Raw genomic sequence first — 15,927 nt, 5'->3', positions numbered from 1 at the left:
CAATGTTATGTAATGTAATGTGATGCTATGCCATTTATTCCAGCAGGGAAGTTAATGGTTGGCAATGGTTGGCAGGAACAGAGCTAACCAACCTGTTCCTCCACCCTTGGTAAGAGTGGGCTGGTCCTAGTTCCTGCCAGGAGGAGGAGCTCCCTTCTAGTGAGACAGAGAGGAGAGGACAGTTCCTGCTCTGATAGTGGGGGAGTAAGGAATCACATGTCAGAGCTTCTACTCCCAGGAACCATATCTTATTCCACTGTGAGACCATCACTCCAGAGGAAAACTCAGGAACTAGATCTTATTCTCCTGTGAGACCAACACTCCAGAGAGATCAGCAAAATTCAAGAGCACAGCTTCCAGCATCAATATGACCTGACAGCAGAGTGATCAGTGAAATACAGCTTTACAGACACTGCTGAAAGGTGAGGGACTACAGTTCAGACACCACCCCCTACCTAAACCATCTCTAGGTCAGACTAACATCAAGCCTGCATTACAGTAGACACATGTATCCACAAGTGCTTGCTAATGCCAACCTGTTGCAACCACCCACCATACCTCCTTATCTGGTGCCAGAGAAACTGCACTTTGTGTTTATTACTGCTGGGTATGCTGCAAGTTAAATTTTGTACTAAGTAAAGAGAGACCGTGATACATTTACTTCTGGCCTGATTCTTTAAACTACCTTTCTACTGCACCAATAACCAGAGAGCAATGGCCTGATGGAGTACACTGTGACACAACATCTCATCGGGGGCCACTACCATTCCCATCCTCTGGATCAGCTCCTGAGGGGCTCTCTGCAGGTACAGTACTGACACATCTCTGATAACTGTACTGTTCCTGTACCGTGCACCTGTGTGTCCATCACATGACCAGGACAGATTTGTATCCCCCAGAATTAAGTGTGTGAGTGAAGATTCCTATGGAATGACAGCAAGCATAGATCTTGAAAACAATGATGAATTGATACTGAAAGTGTATTGGCAAACTCTATAACAATATACAAAGAAAAACTGAAACTGGAACACCCCCTTTAATGGCACATATGAAAAGCATAACCCACCGAGATGCTAAGGCTGAGTTCACACAGGTGTGACGGATTTGTTCAGGATGCGTCCCGGGAGTACTGCGGCAAACCCGCGCAAGTAGGTACCCAATTGCAGTCAGTTTTGACTGCGATTGCGTTCCGTTGTTCAGTTTTTATCGCGCGGGTGCAATGCGTTTTGCACGTGCGTGATAAAAAACTGACTGTGGTACCCAGACCCGAACTTCTTCACTGAAGTTCAGGTTTGGGTTAGGTGGTGTGTAGATGTTATTATTTTCCCTTATAACATTGTTATAAGGGAAAATAATAGCATTCTTTAATACAGAATGATTAGTAGGTGGTCAATTGAGGGTTAAAAAATAAAAAATAATTAACTCACCTCCTCTTGATCGCGTAGCTGCCGGTCTCTTTTTACTTCTTTAATCATGAGCTGCCGGCTAAAGGACCTGTGGTGACGTCAGATCACATGGTCCATCACCACGGTGTCGGACCATGTGATTGGACCATGTGATGTCACCACAGGTCCTTTAGCCGGCAGCTCATGATTAAAGAAGTAAGAAGAGACCGGCAGCTAAGCGATCAAGAGGAGAAGGTGAGTTAATTATTTTTTATTTTTTATTATTTTCCCTTATAACCATGTTATAAGGGAAAATAATACAGTAAATAGACTGTCATCTTAGCAACCATGCGTGAAAATCGCACCGCATCCGCACTTGATTGCGGATGCTTGCGATTTTCACTCAGCCCCATTCACTTTTATGGGGCCTACGTTGCGTGATAAACACACAATATAGAGCATGCTGCGATTTTCACGCAACGCATAAGTGATGCGTGAAAATCACCGCTCATGTGCACAGACCCATAGAAATGAATGGGTCCGGATTCAGTGCGGGTCTAATGCATTCACCTCACGCATTGCACCCGCGCGGAAATCTCGCCCGTGTGAACTCAGCCTAAAGCTTCAGCAATTCTCTCTACGTTTTACAATGTTCTGCAAAACATTTAGAACTCATTAGACAGACGAATTTCTTCCAAAGAATTTCAGAAACGCATTTATTGGGAGAGAAATGTGTGCAGCGACTGCTGCTGTAAACCTTACCTTACTACAGTGTAATACAAGTGTCATATTAATTAATACAGGGAGTGCAGAATTATTAGGCAAATGAGTATTTTGACCACATCATCCTCTTTATGCATGTTGTCTTACTCCAAGCTGTATAGGCTCGAAAGCCTACTACCAATTAAGCATATTAGGTGATGTGCATCTCTGTAATGAGAAGGGGTGTGGTCTAATGACATCAACACCCTATATCAGGTGTGCATAATTATTAGGCAACTTCCTTTCCTTTGGCAAAATGGGTCAAAAGAAGGACTTGACAGGCTCAGAAAAGTCAAAAATAGTGAGATATCTTGCAGAGGGATGCAGCACTCTTAAAATGGCAAAGCTTCTGAAGCGTGATCATCGAACAATCAAGCGTTTCATTCAAAATAGTCAACAGGGTCGCAAGAAGCGTGTGGAAAAACCAAGGCGCAAAATAACTGCCCATGAACTGAGAAAAGTCAAGCGTGCAGCTGCCAAGATGCCACTTGCCACCAGTTTGGCCATATTTCAGAGCTGCAACATCACTGTAGTGCCCAAAAGCACAAGGTGTGCAATACTCAGAGACATGGCCAAGGTAAGAAAGGCTGAAAGACGACCACCACTGAACAAGACACACAAGCTGAAACGTCAAGACTGGGCCAAGAAATATCTCAAGACTGATTTTTCTAAGGTTTTATGGACTGATGAAATGAGAGTGAGTCTTGATGGGCCAGATGGATGGGCCAGTGGCTGGATTGGTAAAGGGCAGAGGGCTCCAGTCCGACTCAGACGCCAGCAAGGTGGAGGTGGAGTACTGGTTTGGGCTGGTATCATCAAAGATGAGCTTGTGGGGCCTTTTCGGGTTGAGGATGGAGTCAAGCTCAACTCCCAGTCCTACTACCAGTTTCTGGAAGACACCTTCTTCAAGCAGTGGTACAGGAAGAAGTCTGCATCCTTCAAGAAAAACATGATTTTCATGCAGGACAATGCTCCATCACACGCGTGCAAGTACTCCACAGCGTGGCTGGCAAGAAAGGGTATAAAGGAAGAAAATCTAATGACATGGCCTCCTTGTTCACCTGATCTGAACCCCATTGAGAACCTGTGGTCCATCATCAAATGTGAGATTTACAAGGAGGGAAAACAGTACACCTCTCTGAACAGTGTCTGGGAGGCTGTGGTTGCTGCTGCACGCAATGTTGATGGTGAACAGATCAAAACACTGACAGAATCCATGGATGGCAGGCTTTTGAGTGTCCTTGCAAAGAAAGGTGGCTATATTGGTCACTGATTTGTTTATGTTTTGTTTTTGAATGTCAGAAATGTATTTTTGTGAATGTTGAGATGTTATATTGGTTTCACTGGTAAAAATAAATAATTGAAATGGGTATATATTTGTTTTTTGTTAAGTTGCCTAATAATTATGCACAGTAATAGTCACCTGCACACACAGATATCCCCCTAAAATAGCTAAAACTAAAAACAAACTAAAAACTACTTCCAAAAATATTCAGCTTTGATATTAATGAGTTTTTTGGGTTCATTGAGAACATGGTTGTTGTTCAATAATAAAATTAATCCTCAAAAATACAACTTGCCTAATAATTCTGCACTCCCTGTAATAGTAATTATTACATGTTTTATATGGCATTATGGTTGTAATTATACAGCTTTGTATGCTGTGCTTTCTTTTTTTTCGGAAGAAAGGAAAAGTGGGGATGTGGACTTTAACCTCTGTATTGTATGTGGTCAGGAGATGTATCATACAACGGAACTCATTCATATAGCAGACAAAAATATTAATATATGTCTGCCGATTTAGGTAGGGCATGTCCTCAACCTAGGGCCTTAGAATCACAAGTAGTGCGTATAATCCCCTTTATCACACCCAAAAATTGATATAGACCTTACACCTCTAAACCAATACAGACCAAGACCCCACATCGAACCCCTTATATTAATACAGATGCAAGCTCCCTAAACTAATACAGACCCCAGGGTAGACCCCCTAAATAACTACAGACCTAGGCTCCCTAAATTCATATTGGCCCCTGACTAGAGCCCCTAAATAAATATAGAACTAGGCAACCTTAAATAATACAGATGCCAGACAAGACCCCCTAAATTAATACAGACCCAAGCTCCCTAAACTAATATAGACCCAAAACTAGACCATCTAAATAAATACAGACCCAGGATGCCTGACTAATACAGACTAATACAGACCCCACCCTAGACCCCCTAAATAACCACAGACTCAGGATCCCCGACTAATCAGACCCCAGACCAGACCCCCTAAATAACTACAGACCTATGCTCCACAAATTCATATAGACCCCTGACTAGATCCAATAAATAAATATAGACCTAGGCTCCCTAAACTAATACAGACCCCAGACTAAACCCCCTAAATAACTACAGGCCTTGGCTCTCTCAACTAATACAGACTCCACACTAGACACTTACAGTAAGTAAGTTCAGACCCAGGATCCCTGAACGAATACAGAGCCCAGACTAGACCCCCTAAATAAAAACAGACCCAGGATACCTAAACTAATACAGACCCCATACTAGACCCCCTAAATAAATACAGGCTCAGGCTACCCTAAGGCAATAAAGACCTACTAGACTCTTCTAAACTAATAAATACACCCTAAATAAATGACCCAGATAGAAACCCCTAGAGTAATACAGACCCCAGACTCCTTGTTCCTGCTCCTTTCAGTCTGCTTTTATCCTGATGCTGTCCTGATACTGGCCTCCATGTCAGGAGTTGTCCACTTTGGACACGTTATTTGGTTACAAGGGACTCCTAATAACAAGATGATCTTAGGTTGTCCTCCTCCTGGAACCCCCAGTTCTCAACTGTAATCTGCGGGGGGACCTGGTAGCAAATTTTCAAATCCCATGCAGCTTCACCACAGGAGAACTGAAGCATTACAAAGATGTCATTGAAATGAATGGGCTATCTGTGTAAAGTAGAGACTTCCCGGGTTCTCCAAGGACACTCTTTCCAGTCATTCTCCAGTCTAGGTAATAGGTTCTGAAATTTACACTTTTACATCTTTTGTTACTCATAATCCCTCTGGAGCTCAAGCCTGAAAAATAATTTTATAGCATAATATCTACTACTGTCTATCTACGTATCATGAAACTGATATTTCTCTTACCGGCCAAGTAAAGTGTCTTCAATCCTAAGTCAGTCATGAGAGGTAAGTAGGTCATCTTTGTGTTGGCACAGGCGATGGTGGATTCAGACAGGAGACAGCCGCTAGGTAGAGAGGGGATGTGATGTGGTGTTGGAAGAATGAATGAGGGTCCATTGGGAATGGTTGGGGTTGGTGACAATAACCCTATATCCTCAGGTTTGCTATTAGTTTCCATATGTAGAGTCTTTGGTTTCTTTGTGCTAGAGTTTTGTGGCGTCCCCTTTTTTAATGCTTTGCTTCTTGTTTTTTCTGAGGATATAAAAATAGAAAGATGCAATTATAATAATTATTATAGTTTATTATGCATGCATCTTCAGAATATTGTGCATTGTCGTAAGGGGCACTATAGGATTCATGTCATATAGCTACATCAATGTTTATGTTTTATTGTTTTCCCAGTATAACTGTGTATGGATTAGTCGGGGTTAACAATCCTGACTCTTCTCCTGTAGGAAGTTAGAAGGAAATTAGGTAGGACTCTCTCCAGGAAGAGAGAAAGGAAAGAAATAGAAGGTCTAGAATCTGCATGGCCGATCACTGGAGTCAGTTCGTAAGGTATTTGCTGTTAAAGGCTAATTAATAGAGCCTTTACTGCAGTGAGAGGGACATTGTTTAAACAACCTTCACACTTGGACATGGTCTGGCCCACCATATAGTAATCCTGTGCCCCTCAGCTGGGAATTAATGCCATCATTGCAAGAATAATATTGCCAGCCTGAGATTCTGCAGAGAGATAGAGGGAAGGAGTAATACAACCCCAATCCTGGCCTACATTGATATATTGCTATCTGGGAAGATTTGCACTGAGAATTGTTTGGAACTGTTGCTTTGATACCATTGGATGCACTACAATGCTGCACTTTAGTAAAGTATCTTCTACAACTGGCCTGGTTACTGACTCCATCACCATTCGCCAGCCACTTCACCTACATCTCCTGCCTCATAACACGAAGAGCACCCCAACTACCATCAGGCAGCAGCCCCCAACATTAGAGTGTGCCCCAAGGAAAGAAAGAGTGCTCCTTCCTATCACCGCCCTGGCCCTAAGGAGCATCAGTGTGAGGATTGCCACTGTGAATAATACTTGCAGCCAGAGCCACTACCACTCCCATCCTCCGTTCCGTCCAAGGCCACAGCAGTGGTCCAAAAACAGTGCAACTCCTGGCTGTGTCTAGTATTACAGCTCATCCCCTTTCAAGTAAATGGGGGTGAAGCGACAATATCAGACACGAAGCATTGTCAAGGGTGGTGTTTTTTTTGTGATTCTGGACAAAACCTTTAAATGAGTTATCTGACATGATAAAGAAAAATTCCATAAGCAGCATGATTGCTTAAAAAAACTAAGAATCACTCGCCTCACCAGTCGCCCACCACTGCCGTTACAAAGCATACGGAGTCTCCACTTCCCGATTCTGGCTCGACATGCAGAAAATGCCTGCAGATTCCTATTTAGCCAATCTCTGGCTGAGGCAGGTCACTGCTGTGGCCAAAGATTGGCTGAGAAGGCATCTCCTGCCATATGCCATTTTACGTTGTGTTTAGGCAGAACGAGGAAGTAGAGAGCAGCTGGGACCTGGCAAGTGGTGGAATGGTGGATCATTGAGGCGAGGAATGCTTCTTCTTTTTCTGCCTCTTATAGCAAACATTTTGTCCCGCTGGACAACCCTTAGGTGCCAATACTCATTAGATTAAACTGGCCAACGTCCAGATGAAAGTTTGTCTTTTCTTAGGAAATTGAAACTTATGTCATCCCATCATACAGTGGTCCTCAACCTGTGACTTCCCAACTATTCTAAGACTACAACTCACAACATGTAGCTGTCAGGGCTTTCTGGGAATTAGTTCTGCAACGGCTCAAGAACTATAGGTCGAGAACCACTACCAAAATATCACATGACCATTGGCCGCTTCCCATCTAACCTTCTGTTGGCTGTTTCTTCTGAGGGGTCTTCAAGCCTTCGACATCTGATTTTTTCTCCTTGTTTTCCTCTTTCTTTGTCTTAACGAGCATCACTCCTTTCTTGTGGACATTGGTTTCTTGTTTTTTATTATTTATTTCCTTTTTTGCAGGAGATTTCCACTGGGTAACATCAAGCAGTCTGTTCATTGCTGGTGTTTTCTTTGATTTCAATGGCTTTATGGATGTTGTGTTAATATTCTTTGTTGTGTTGAGTCCCAGGGCTGGTCTGGATGTTATCCTTGCAGTTTCCCCTTTGACCTTCATCTGCTTTGTGTTCTTTTTAACGTCCTTGTTTTTTTGCGCTGTTATTTTTCCTTGGTTAAGCGTCGCTGCTGACTCAAGTGGAACTTGTGTCGTTTCTGCAAGGTACAACATCTAGATTACAGTGATATAGGTGATATATTTAGGCACAATGACGGCTGTAACAATAGTCATAAGATTAACGGGAGACACACTAATAACCATAAATGACTGCCTTAGTAGGTACAATGGCACACACTAAATAGACTCACCAAATGTCACCAACACTAGGAACCCCCATAGTTTCACTAAAGTGATCCCCATATGGGCATGTACTGTACATTTGGTTCAGTAGCCATTTCTTCTGTGCAGTTGTATCCAATAAGTCAACATACAGAAGACATCGTACAGAAAGCCAGTCCTCTGGCATGTACCTCTTTACAGGAGGACATATATCTTCCATGTTTCCACTTCTCCAGTGAACTGTTTGGAGGGTATTGTGGTCTCTTTCAGAAGAGTGTGAATCGTAGGGGTACTACAATGTTGTATATAGTTTTGTATTGTTTTAGATTATATTGTTATGTATTGTGTATTGTATTATATGGCCATAACTAGCAGTAAGGAGTGGATGGCAGGGGTTGATGGGAACAGGGCTTGGCACCCTGTTCCTCTCCTCTTGGAAGGAGTGGGCTGTACCTTCTTTCTGCCAGGAGGGGGAGTTCCTGTTGAGCTAAAGAGGAGGAAGGAAGCACACGTCTGAGCTCCTGCTCCTAAAGATGATTCTCCAAAGTGAATTACAGTTATATTCTGCCTCAAGTAATTGCTTGAGAAGACAGTCAGCCGAGCATACAGCTATATCAGCATTGGAAGACACTGCTGTGAGGTGAGGGACTACGGATGAGACACCCATCACCCAGAACATCACTAGGCCAGTACAACCTAAGTGTTAAATTGCAGCCATGAAGCCTGCCTCCCTAATCCTGCTATTGAATGTATTTCAATTCCTACACTGCACTTAGTAAAAAGACTTTTATACATACTTTTATTAATACTGGCCTAGTTTTTCAAAACTACATTTCCACAGCACCGATCCCCAGGGAGTAATGGCCTGAGGGAGTACACCGTGACACAATACTTCACCAGGGCCACTACCACTCCCATCCTCTGCACTGGCTCCTCGGGGCATATGTACATGACTGGTTTGAAATACTATAATGCTTCATTTATTAGCATACTATACTTTTAATGTATACATCTTAAAAGTGAACTAAGTCAGAATGGATGACTCTACAAAATACAGAATCCCATTAGAGTAGTAGATACATTCCTACTGATGAGTATATACCTGTCTTCACGCAGACTGGGCAGCATTCACCAGGAGGTATTTGTAATTTGCTGGCAGGACAACTGAGATCTTCTTCACAGTCAAGAGGCTCGCACACTTTCTTTCCTTGGTCACATACACATATGGTACATTGTTGAGGGGACCAGGCCGCTCCATTGTACATGATCATCCCATTCACCAAGCACTGTCCTTTTCCTGGTAGATAATCAAAGCATACAAATTGACATAATGAAGACAGATATACATGTACTTATGTAATAATATCTAATTTCATCTGTCGCCAGAGGTCAAACTTTCTACTTCTGTCTAGTGTGAAGGTCCTCGTTATCCTCTCTGCAGCATCTTGAGACCATTGTCTATTCTGAGGATATTTGGGTGTCAGGACCTTATTCTCTGCAGCCTCTTAAAGCCACTGTCTAGTGTGAGGATCCTTGGGAGGCAGGACCTTACTCTCTGCAGCATCTTGAGGTCATTGACACCTGCTATTTCTAAAAGTAGAAGCGCTCCCTCCACTTCTGCTCCATTTACTTGATCAAAAACGTCACTAGGAGCAGAGAAACTACCATGCCATGGTCCATGAGATGACTAATTGCCAAGAACTGCATCTAGGTGAGAATAATTTTGTATATGATACCATACGGAGGTACCATGTGATAATGAGCTGCGGAGATTTTGTGTGCTTCTACAAAGACTCTAAGGCCTACAGGAAAAGAAACCTCTATTCTTCTAACCTCTCTCGGATTCATTCGTGCTTTCACTGCAATAGAATCAATGGAAATGGAGGAAATACATACTGTACCATTTAGGCAAGCCATGAAGCTACTATGGGGCCAGTGTTGAGTGAGGGCCCATACCAGGTTTGTATTATCCCCTTTTTAATGGGTAGAGAGATGTTGTCCACCACTATGTTAGTAAAGATGTAAATAAAGGACGCAAAATAAAGAGAGTGAAAAAAATATCTAGTCGTGAAATTTAGATACTAAATTTAGTACTAGTGCAGGACCCTCAAATAATTTAGGTAAATGTTGGCCAAACTCGCCAATCATCTAATATGTATGGTGGTCTGCAAACTCTTCTTGATTGTGTTGGGTAAAAGAAGAATCAGGTATTCTGGATTTCTGTGTACATGGGACTGCAGGGATTGATGTCAATAATGGAGACAGGACATGGAGAACAGTGTGGTGAATAGTTCTTACTGGGGGACCAGCCAAGAGGATAACAATTCTTTGTATAGAGAGGCACAGTCTTAAATATTACTGGTACAACAATGACATTCAGAGGTGAGGTTTAGTAGAGCAAGGTACATTTTTTAGGTGCTGGGTGCTACTACTTTAGCTGACCAGAACCAATACACCCGTAGGCTGTGCTTTCCTTCCTGCAGCACCCCCAAGCTGTGGAGCTGACCTATAAGTGTACGACCACACTGTCAGGTTTCCTGATGCAGTTTTGGAAGCCAAAAAGCAGAAGTAAATTTAAAAAAAAGAAGTTGTATCTGTATCGAAACCTCCACCATGGCTGCACCCCTCAACTAGATTGACATTTGAAAAAACTGTACACGACCACAGACACCCAGATAGAGACCAAAAAACGTAGGGGCTCCTCCACAACATTATCTCTGCAAAAGACAACTGTCGGCCAAAAGACCATATCGGGACCTTTGCAGGTGGTTAGGTATATGGTGGTTCTCTGGGTTCAGCCTGGAGAACCTGGTGATGTCACCGGCGCAAACGGGTGTTCTCTAGCACTGCCGGAGGCTTTTTTGGAGACAGGTACTACGCTACTTTGCATAGTACCTGCCTCCAAAACAGCCTAGGGCAGCACTATAGAATGCCCATTTGTACTGGTGACTTCACAGGGCTCATTGCTAGGCGGAAGTCTTTGCCTAGCATAGTGTGCGCGATACAGCACAAGGCAAGGGGGAGCATCGGAGCAAGGAAATACTCTGAAGCTCCACTCATATATAGTAAAAGAATAAAGAATAGCTCATATTCCCTTTTAAGTTTATTTTTGCAATTTTTTGAAATTATAGTTTTTTCCTGGCTGAAAATACTCATATTATTACCATTTTTCATCTGCAGATTGCTAAATGTACGCCTAATTTGGTTGCTATCCTTGACACTGACATGTTCCTATGCATAAGACATCACGCTGCCCCCAATCCTTTCTATTCTCCCCTGAATTCATGATATTATTTTCTAATTATTTTTTACAATTTCTTTCTTCTGCTCCCATAGCAATAAAACTGTCACCTATCAAATCATATGTACAGCATCGCTGCAGCAATGGGGACACTTCTATTGCCCTCCCATACATAACTGCATTTCACATCAGCCATCGGACTGTCGATCCGTGTGATAATATATGCGGCACTGGTTTTATTTACTAGAAGTGATCCTTGCTCATCAGAAAACCGGAGTTATTAGGAAAGGATCCAGAGCCTGAGTGAAGTCAATGGTTTGTGCCAACTCCTTGATTTAGTGATGCCAAGCATCTGAAAACAATATTATAATAGGAAGGAGGGAGCGGAAGAATTATCACTGCATTACTTGGCCTTGTAATTATTAACACTTTCCTTAGACAGTATAAGACATTGGAATTTTCTGAAGACTGTCGATGACCTGGGACCACTAAAAGACAAGAGAGAGTGGTCTCTGTAACTGGGAATATGTTATTAAAGGGTTAACCATGCAGTGACTTGCCAGAGATTAAAGGGTTTTCTGTGACCCAGTGGTTCCCACAAAACCCACCTTAAATACACATCTTATACAGTTGCAAGAAACAGTATGTGAACCCTTTGGAATGATATAGATTTCTGCACAAATTGGTCATAAAATGTGATCTGATCTTCATCTAAGTCACAACAATAGACCATCACAGTCTGCTTAAACTAATAACACACAAAGAATTACATGTTACCATGTTTCTATTGAACACACCATGTAAACATTCACAGTGCAGGTGGAAAAAGTATGTGAACCCTTGGATTTAATAACGGTTGAACCTTCTTTGGCAGCAATAACTTCAACCAAACGTTTCCTGTAGTTGCAGATCAGACGTGCACAACGGTCAGGAGTAATTCTTGACCGTTCCTCTTTACAGAACTGTTTCAGTTCAGCAATATTCTTGGGATGTCTGGTGTGAATCGCTTTCTTGAGGCCATGCCACAGCATCTCAATCGGGTTGAGGTCAGGACTCTGACTGGGCCACTCCAGAAGGCGTATTTTCTTCTGTTTAAGCTATTCTGTTGTTGATTTTCTTCTATGCTTTGGGTCGTTGTCCTGTTGCAACACCTGGTGGACAGATGGGCTAAAGTTCTCCTGCAAAATGTCTTGATAAACTTGGGAATTCATTTTTCCTTCGATGATAGCAATCCGTCCAGGCCCTGACGCAGCAAAGCAGCCCCAAACCATGATGCCCCCACCACCATACTTCACAGTTGGGATGAGGTTTTCATGTTGGTGTGCTGTGCATTTTTTTCTCCACACATAGTGTTGTGTGTTTCTTCCAAACAACTCAACTTTGGTTTCATCTGTCCACAGAATATTTTGCCAGTACTGCTGTGGAACATCCAGGTTTTCTTGTGCAAACTGTAAACGTGCAGCAATGGTTTTTTTGGACAGCAGTGGCTTCCTCTGTGGTATCCTCCCATGAAATCCATTCTTGTTTAGTTTGCCTCATTCAACATCCAGCATAGAGGCAGGGCAGAGTGCTGGTTGCAGAGTGCGATTGCATTTGTGTTTTTGCGTTTGTATCTGTATTTCGGCATAGCAATGTGCACCTGCATACAGGGTTGTGCTGGCTGAATCCCCCATATTTTTTTCTTTGTAGTATGTATTGGAGGCGTGGCGATCTCCATGCAGTCATGCACACCTGACCAGTTAGTCTGCCCAGGAGGCTGGTTTTAAAGTCAGTATAAAACTGAGTCTGCTTATATAGCACCTACCAGTAGCCATTTGGCTCCAGAAGTATATAGTGGGCTCAGCATGCATGTTGGTACATGCATCCCTGGATCCGATGAAAGCTGTAATGGCACCGGACGGGGTTAAAAGCAGAGTGTGCTTGGCGTGCATGCTGTACCTGCGCTCCCTGGACTTTGTGTGGCTGTCATGGCCCATAACAGGTAGGAACTAGTGTTAGGGACCACTCATGGAGGCAACCTTGACGTGGTGAGTGGCTTATTACGCTTTGGCCAAAATGTACACCAATGCCTCATTCAACATCCAGCATAGAGGCAGGGCGGAGTGCTGGTTGCAGAGTGCGATTGCATTTGTGGAATCGCACTCTGAATACAGGGTTGTGCTGGCGGAATCCCCCATTCTTGTTTAGTGTTTTACGTATCGTAGATTCGCTAACAGGGATGTTAGCATATGCCCGAGACTTTTGTAAGTCTTTAGCTGACACTCTAGGATTCTTCTTCACCTCATTGAGTAGTCTGCGCTGTGCTCTTGCAGTCATCTTTACAGGACGGCCACTCCTAGGGAGAGTAGCAGCAGTGCTGAACTTTCTCCATTTATAGACAATTTGTCTTACCGTGGACTGATGAACAGCAAGGCTTTTGGAGATACTTTTATAACCCTTTCCAGCTTTATGCAAGTCAAAAATTCTTAATCGTAGGTCTTCTGAGAGCTCTTTTGTGCAAGGCATTATTCAATTCAGGCAATGCTTCTTGTGAAAAGCAAACCCAGAACTGGTGTGTGTTTTTTTATAGGGCAGTGCAGCTGTAACCAACACCTCCAATCTCATCTCATTGATTGGACTTCAGTTGGCTGACAACTCACTCCAATTAGCTCTTGGAGATGTCATTAGTCTAGGGGTTGACATACTTTTTCCACCTGCACTGTGAATGTTCACATGTTCAATAAAAACATGGTAACATTTAATTCTTTGTGTGTTATTAGTTTAAGCAGACTGTGATTGTCTATTGTTGTGACTTAGATGAAGATCAGATCACATTTTATGACCAATTTTTGCAGAAATCCATATCATTCCAAAGGGTTCACATACTTTTTCTTGCAACTGTATATACATCATACCTACCATTCTGAAATTGCATAGGACCAGCCTCTCTGGAACCCAGTCACATAACGCTCCTCTTCTCAAAATCCAGCTTCCTCCAACTTCACATTCTTTATCAGGTTTCCGGACTGGGCTATGGATGAGACATGACATCCTCTGTGGACAGGGTCAGAACTATTCCTCTCCCTGACGCATGTGCAGATTAGGTGAATTCACAAATTTGCACATGCGCCGGGAGAGGAAGAGTTTTGGCATGTTTCATTATGGCAGAAGTGATGCTCCTCCCATAGCCCAGGCTGGAAACCTGGTAAAGGACCTGACATCGATGGAAGCTGGATTTTTAGATGAGGAGTGTCCAAGAGGCCAATCCACACAACTTTGCACCTGTAAGTGTGTGCTACCAAAGAGCAGGAGGTGTCTGCAAATGGTTTGTGCTATTTAATGTTATGTAATGTAATGTTATGTTATGAATTGCAACCAGTATATTTATGTATGGATGGCAAAACCAGGGTTAATATGCCTGGCTCAGCCCTTGCAGGTTGCTAGGTGGTGGCTGACTCCACCCCTGCTTCTAGTCAGTGTATAGCGAGAGTTCAGAGAGGAAGGCAGCAGTGACCTATGCTCTCTCTTCTCAGGCCCAAGAAAGCTACAGAGACTAACAGATCTCTGCAAGATCTACAGAGAAAGAGAGAAAAAGAAGAAGAGAAAGAGATGAAGAGAAAGGAGAACTTAGAATTTGCATGGTCAAGCATAGGAGTCATCAAGGTAAACCCGCCACTACAGCCACCATTGTAGGAGTACTACTGCCCGCCATAGATGCTACTGAGAGAGACTTTAGCAAGATAGAGAAGAGAGAGGACCATAACTTCCATCCTTGCCTAAATTCATACATCGCTATCTAGGAGAAAATTGCACTGTGTACAGTCGGAACTGTGACTGCTATAGCTGAGTGCACTACAACTCCCATTTTGCACAACAGTAAATTCCAAATGTCTACAAATGTCCAGACTTTAAACAACCCCTGGTCCAGGGCACTAAATTTCCAGCCCACATGCAGAGCGGCGCAAACCCTAAAAGATAGGACAACAGCTGCGTGCAACAGAACAACCCCAGGTGCAATCTCTGCAGGTGAGACCCGTGTTGCAACCAGAGTCACCATGTAGCCTCAGCCTAAAGGTGCAGGTTCATGAAAGGTGAACAACCTATAATACAACTTTCTAACACATTTAGAACTACCGTCCCTAGCGGCTGAATTTTTTTACAATTGCTCATAAGTTTAGTAATACATGCTTACTTAATATGCAGACTTGCTTAACTACCAATTACTTAATATGCAAGTGTTACCACCTGAATTATTTCCGTTAGCTTTGGGAGAGATCCAAAAATGCTGCAGGGTTGGCGAAGGATATTCTATTTCCTGCAGCTTACCTGTTATCCTTCAGTAAATTGCAGGGTATTTTAGGACAGTCTGCTTACAGGGTCAAGAAGAACAATGGAGAGACATACTAAGATAGATAGATAGATAGATAGATAGATAGATAGATAGATAGCATCTTACCTGCAACTAAGGGATCGCCCATTGTTGCAGCATCTCCTTTCCTTTGCCTGGTGGTGCTGTGCTCAGGAACCTTTTTAACTGGTGGCGATCTGTCTTCTACAAGATTGGAGTTGCTTGTCTTTGGGGCCTTTTGATGAACGCCTATGCTAAATTTCTGGGCCCACCCAGTGCACCCCAAAATACTGAAAACCAACAGGGTAACAGGTAGCTTCATGATGTCTAACTTGTCCCCTTAATTCTTAAAAGTTGGATGTTGGTATCTGCTCCTCAGACCTGCAAAGTGACTGCAAGAAGTTTAACCCAAGCCTGTTCCAAGACGATACTCCCGGGAGGGCTTAACCTAAACACAAGGTGAACTCCTTTCTCCCTCCCCTTCGTAGAATGTATTTTCTGCCCAAAACAAACACTTCCATCACTTGTGCTCCCCTTCCTCTACGAGGGGCACACAGCCCGGGACGGTCTGTCTATGC

At 43.1% G+C, this 15,927-nt stretch overlaps 1 protein-coding gene across 1 annotated transcript in view; it reads right to left on the bottom strand.

Moving 5' to 3' along the window:
• The window catches only part of LOC120977271 (extracellular matrix protein 2-like), a 60,044-nt gene extending 44,322 nt beyond the window's left edge, over positions 1-15,722 (bottom strand). Inside the window, exons 1-4 of the mRNA XM_040405121.1 lie at positions 15,458-15,722; positions 8,884-9,078; positions 7,259-7,657; positions 5,300-5,587 (exon numbers count right to left, since the gene is read on the bottom strand). Of these exons, the coding sequence (XP_040261055.1) occupies positions 5,300-5,587; positions 7,259-7,657; positions 8,884-9,078; positions 15,458-15,671 (1,096 nt within the window). The 5' untranslated portion in view covers positions 15,672-15,722. The remainder of the gene's footprint in view (positions 1-5,299; positions 5,588-7,258; positions 7,658-8,883; positions 9,079-15,457) is intronic.
• Between the last annotated feature and the right edge of the window lie 205 nt (positions 15,723-15,927).

Source organism: Bufo bufo, chromosome 8 (genome assembly GCF_905171765.1).
Source record: "Bufo bufo chromosome 8, aBufBuf1.1, whole genome shotgun sequence".
In the NCBI taxonomy this organism is placed as follows: domain Eukaryota; kingdom Metazoa; phylum Chordata; class Amphibia; order Anura; family Bufonidae; genus Bufo; species Bufo bufo.
The sequence above is the reverse complement of the archived record's forward strand: the minus strand, read 5'-3'. Positions and strand labels throughout refer to the sequence as shown.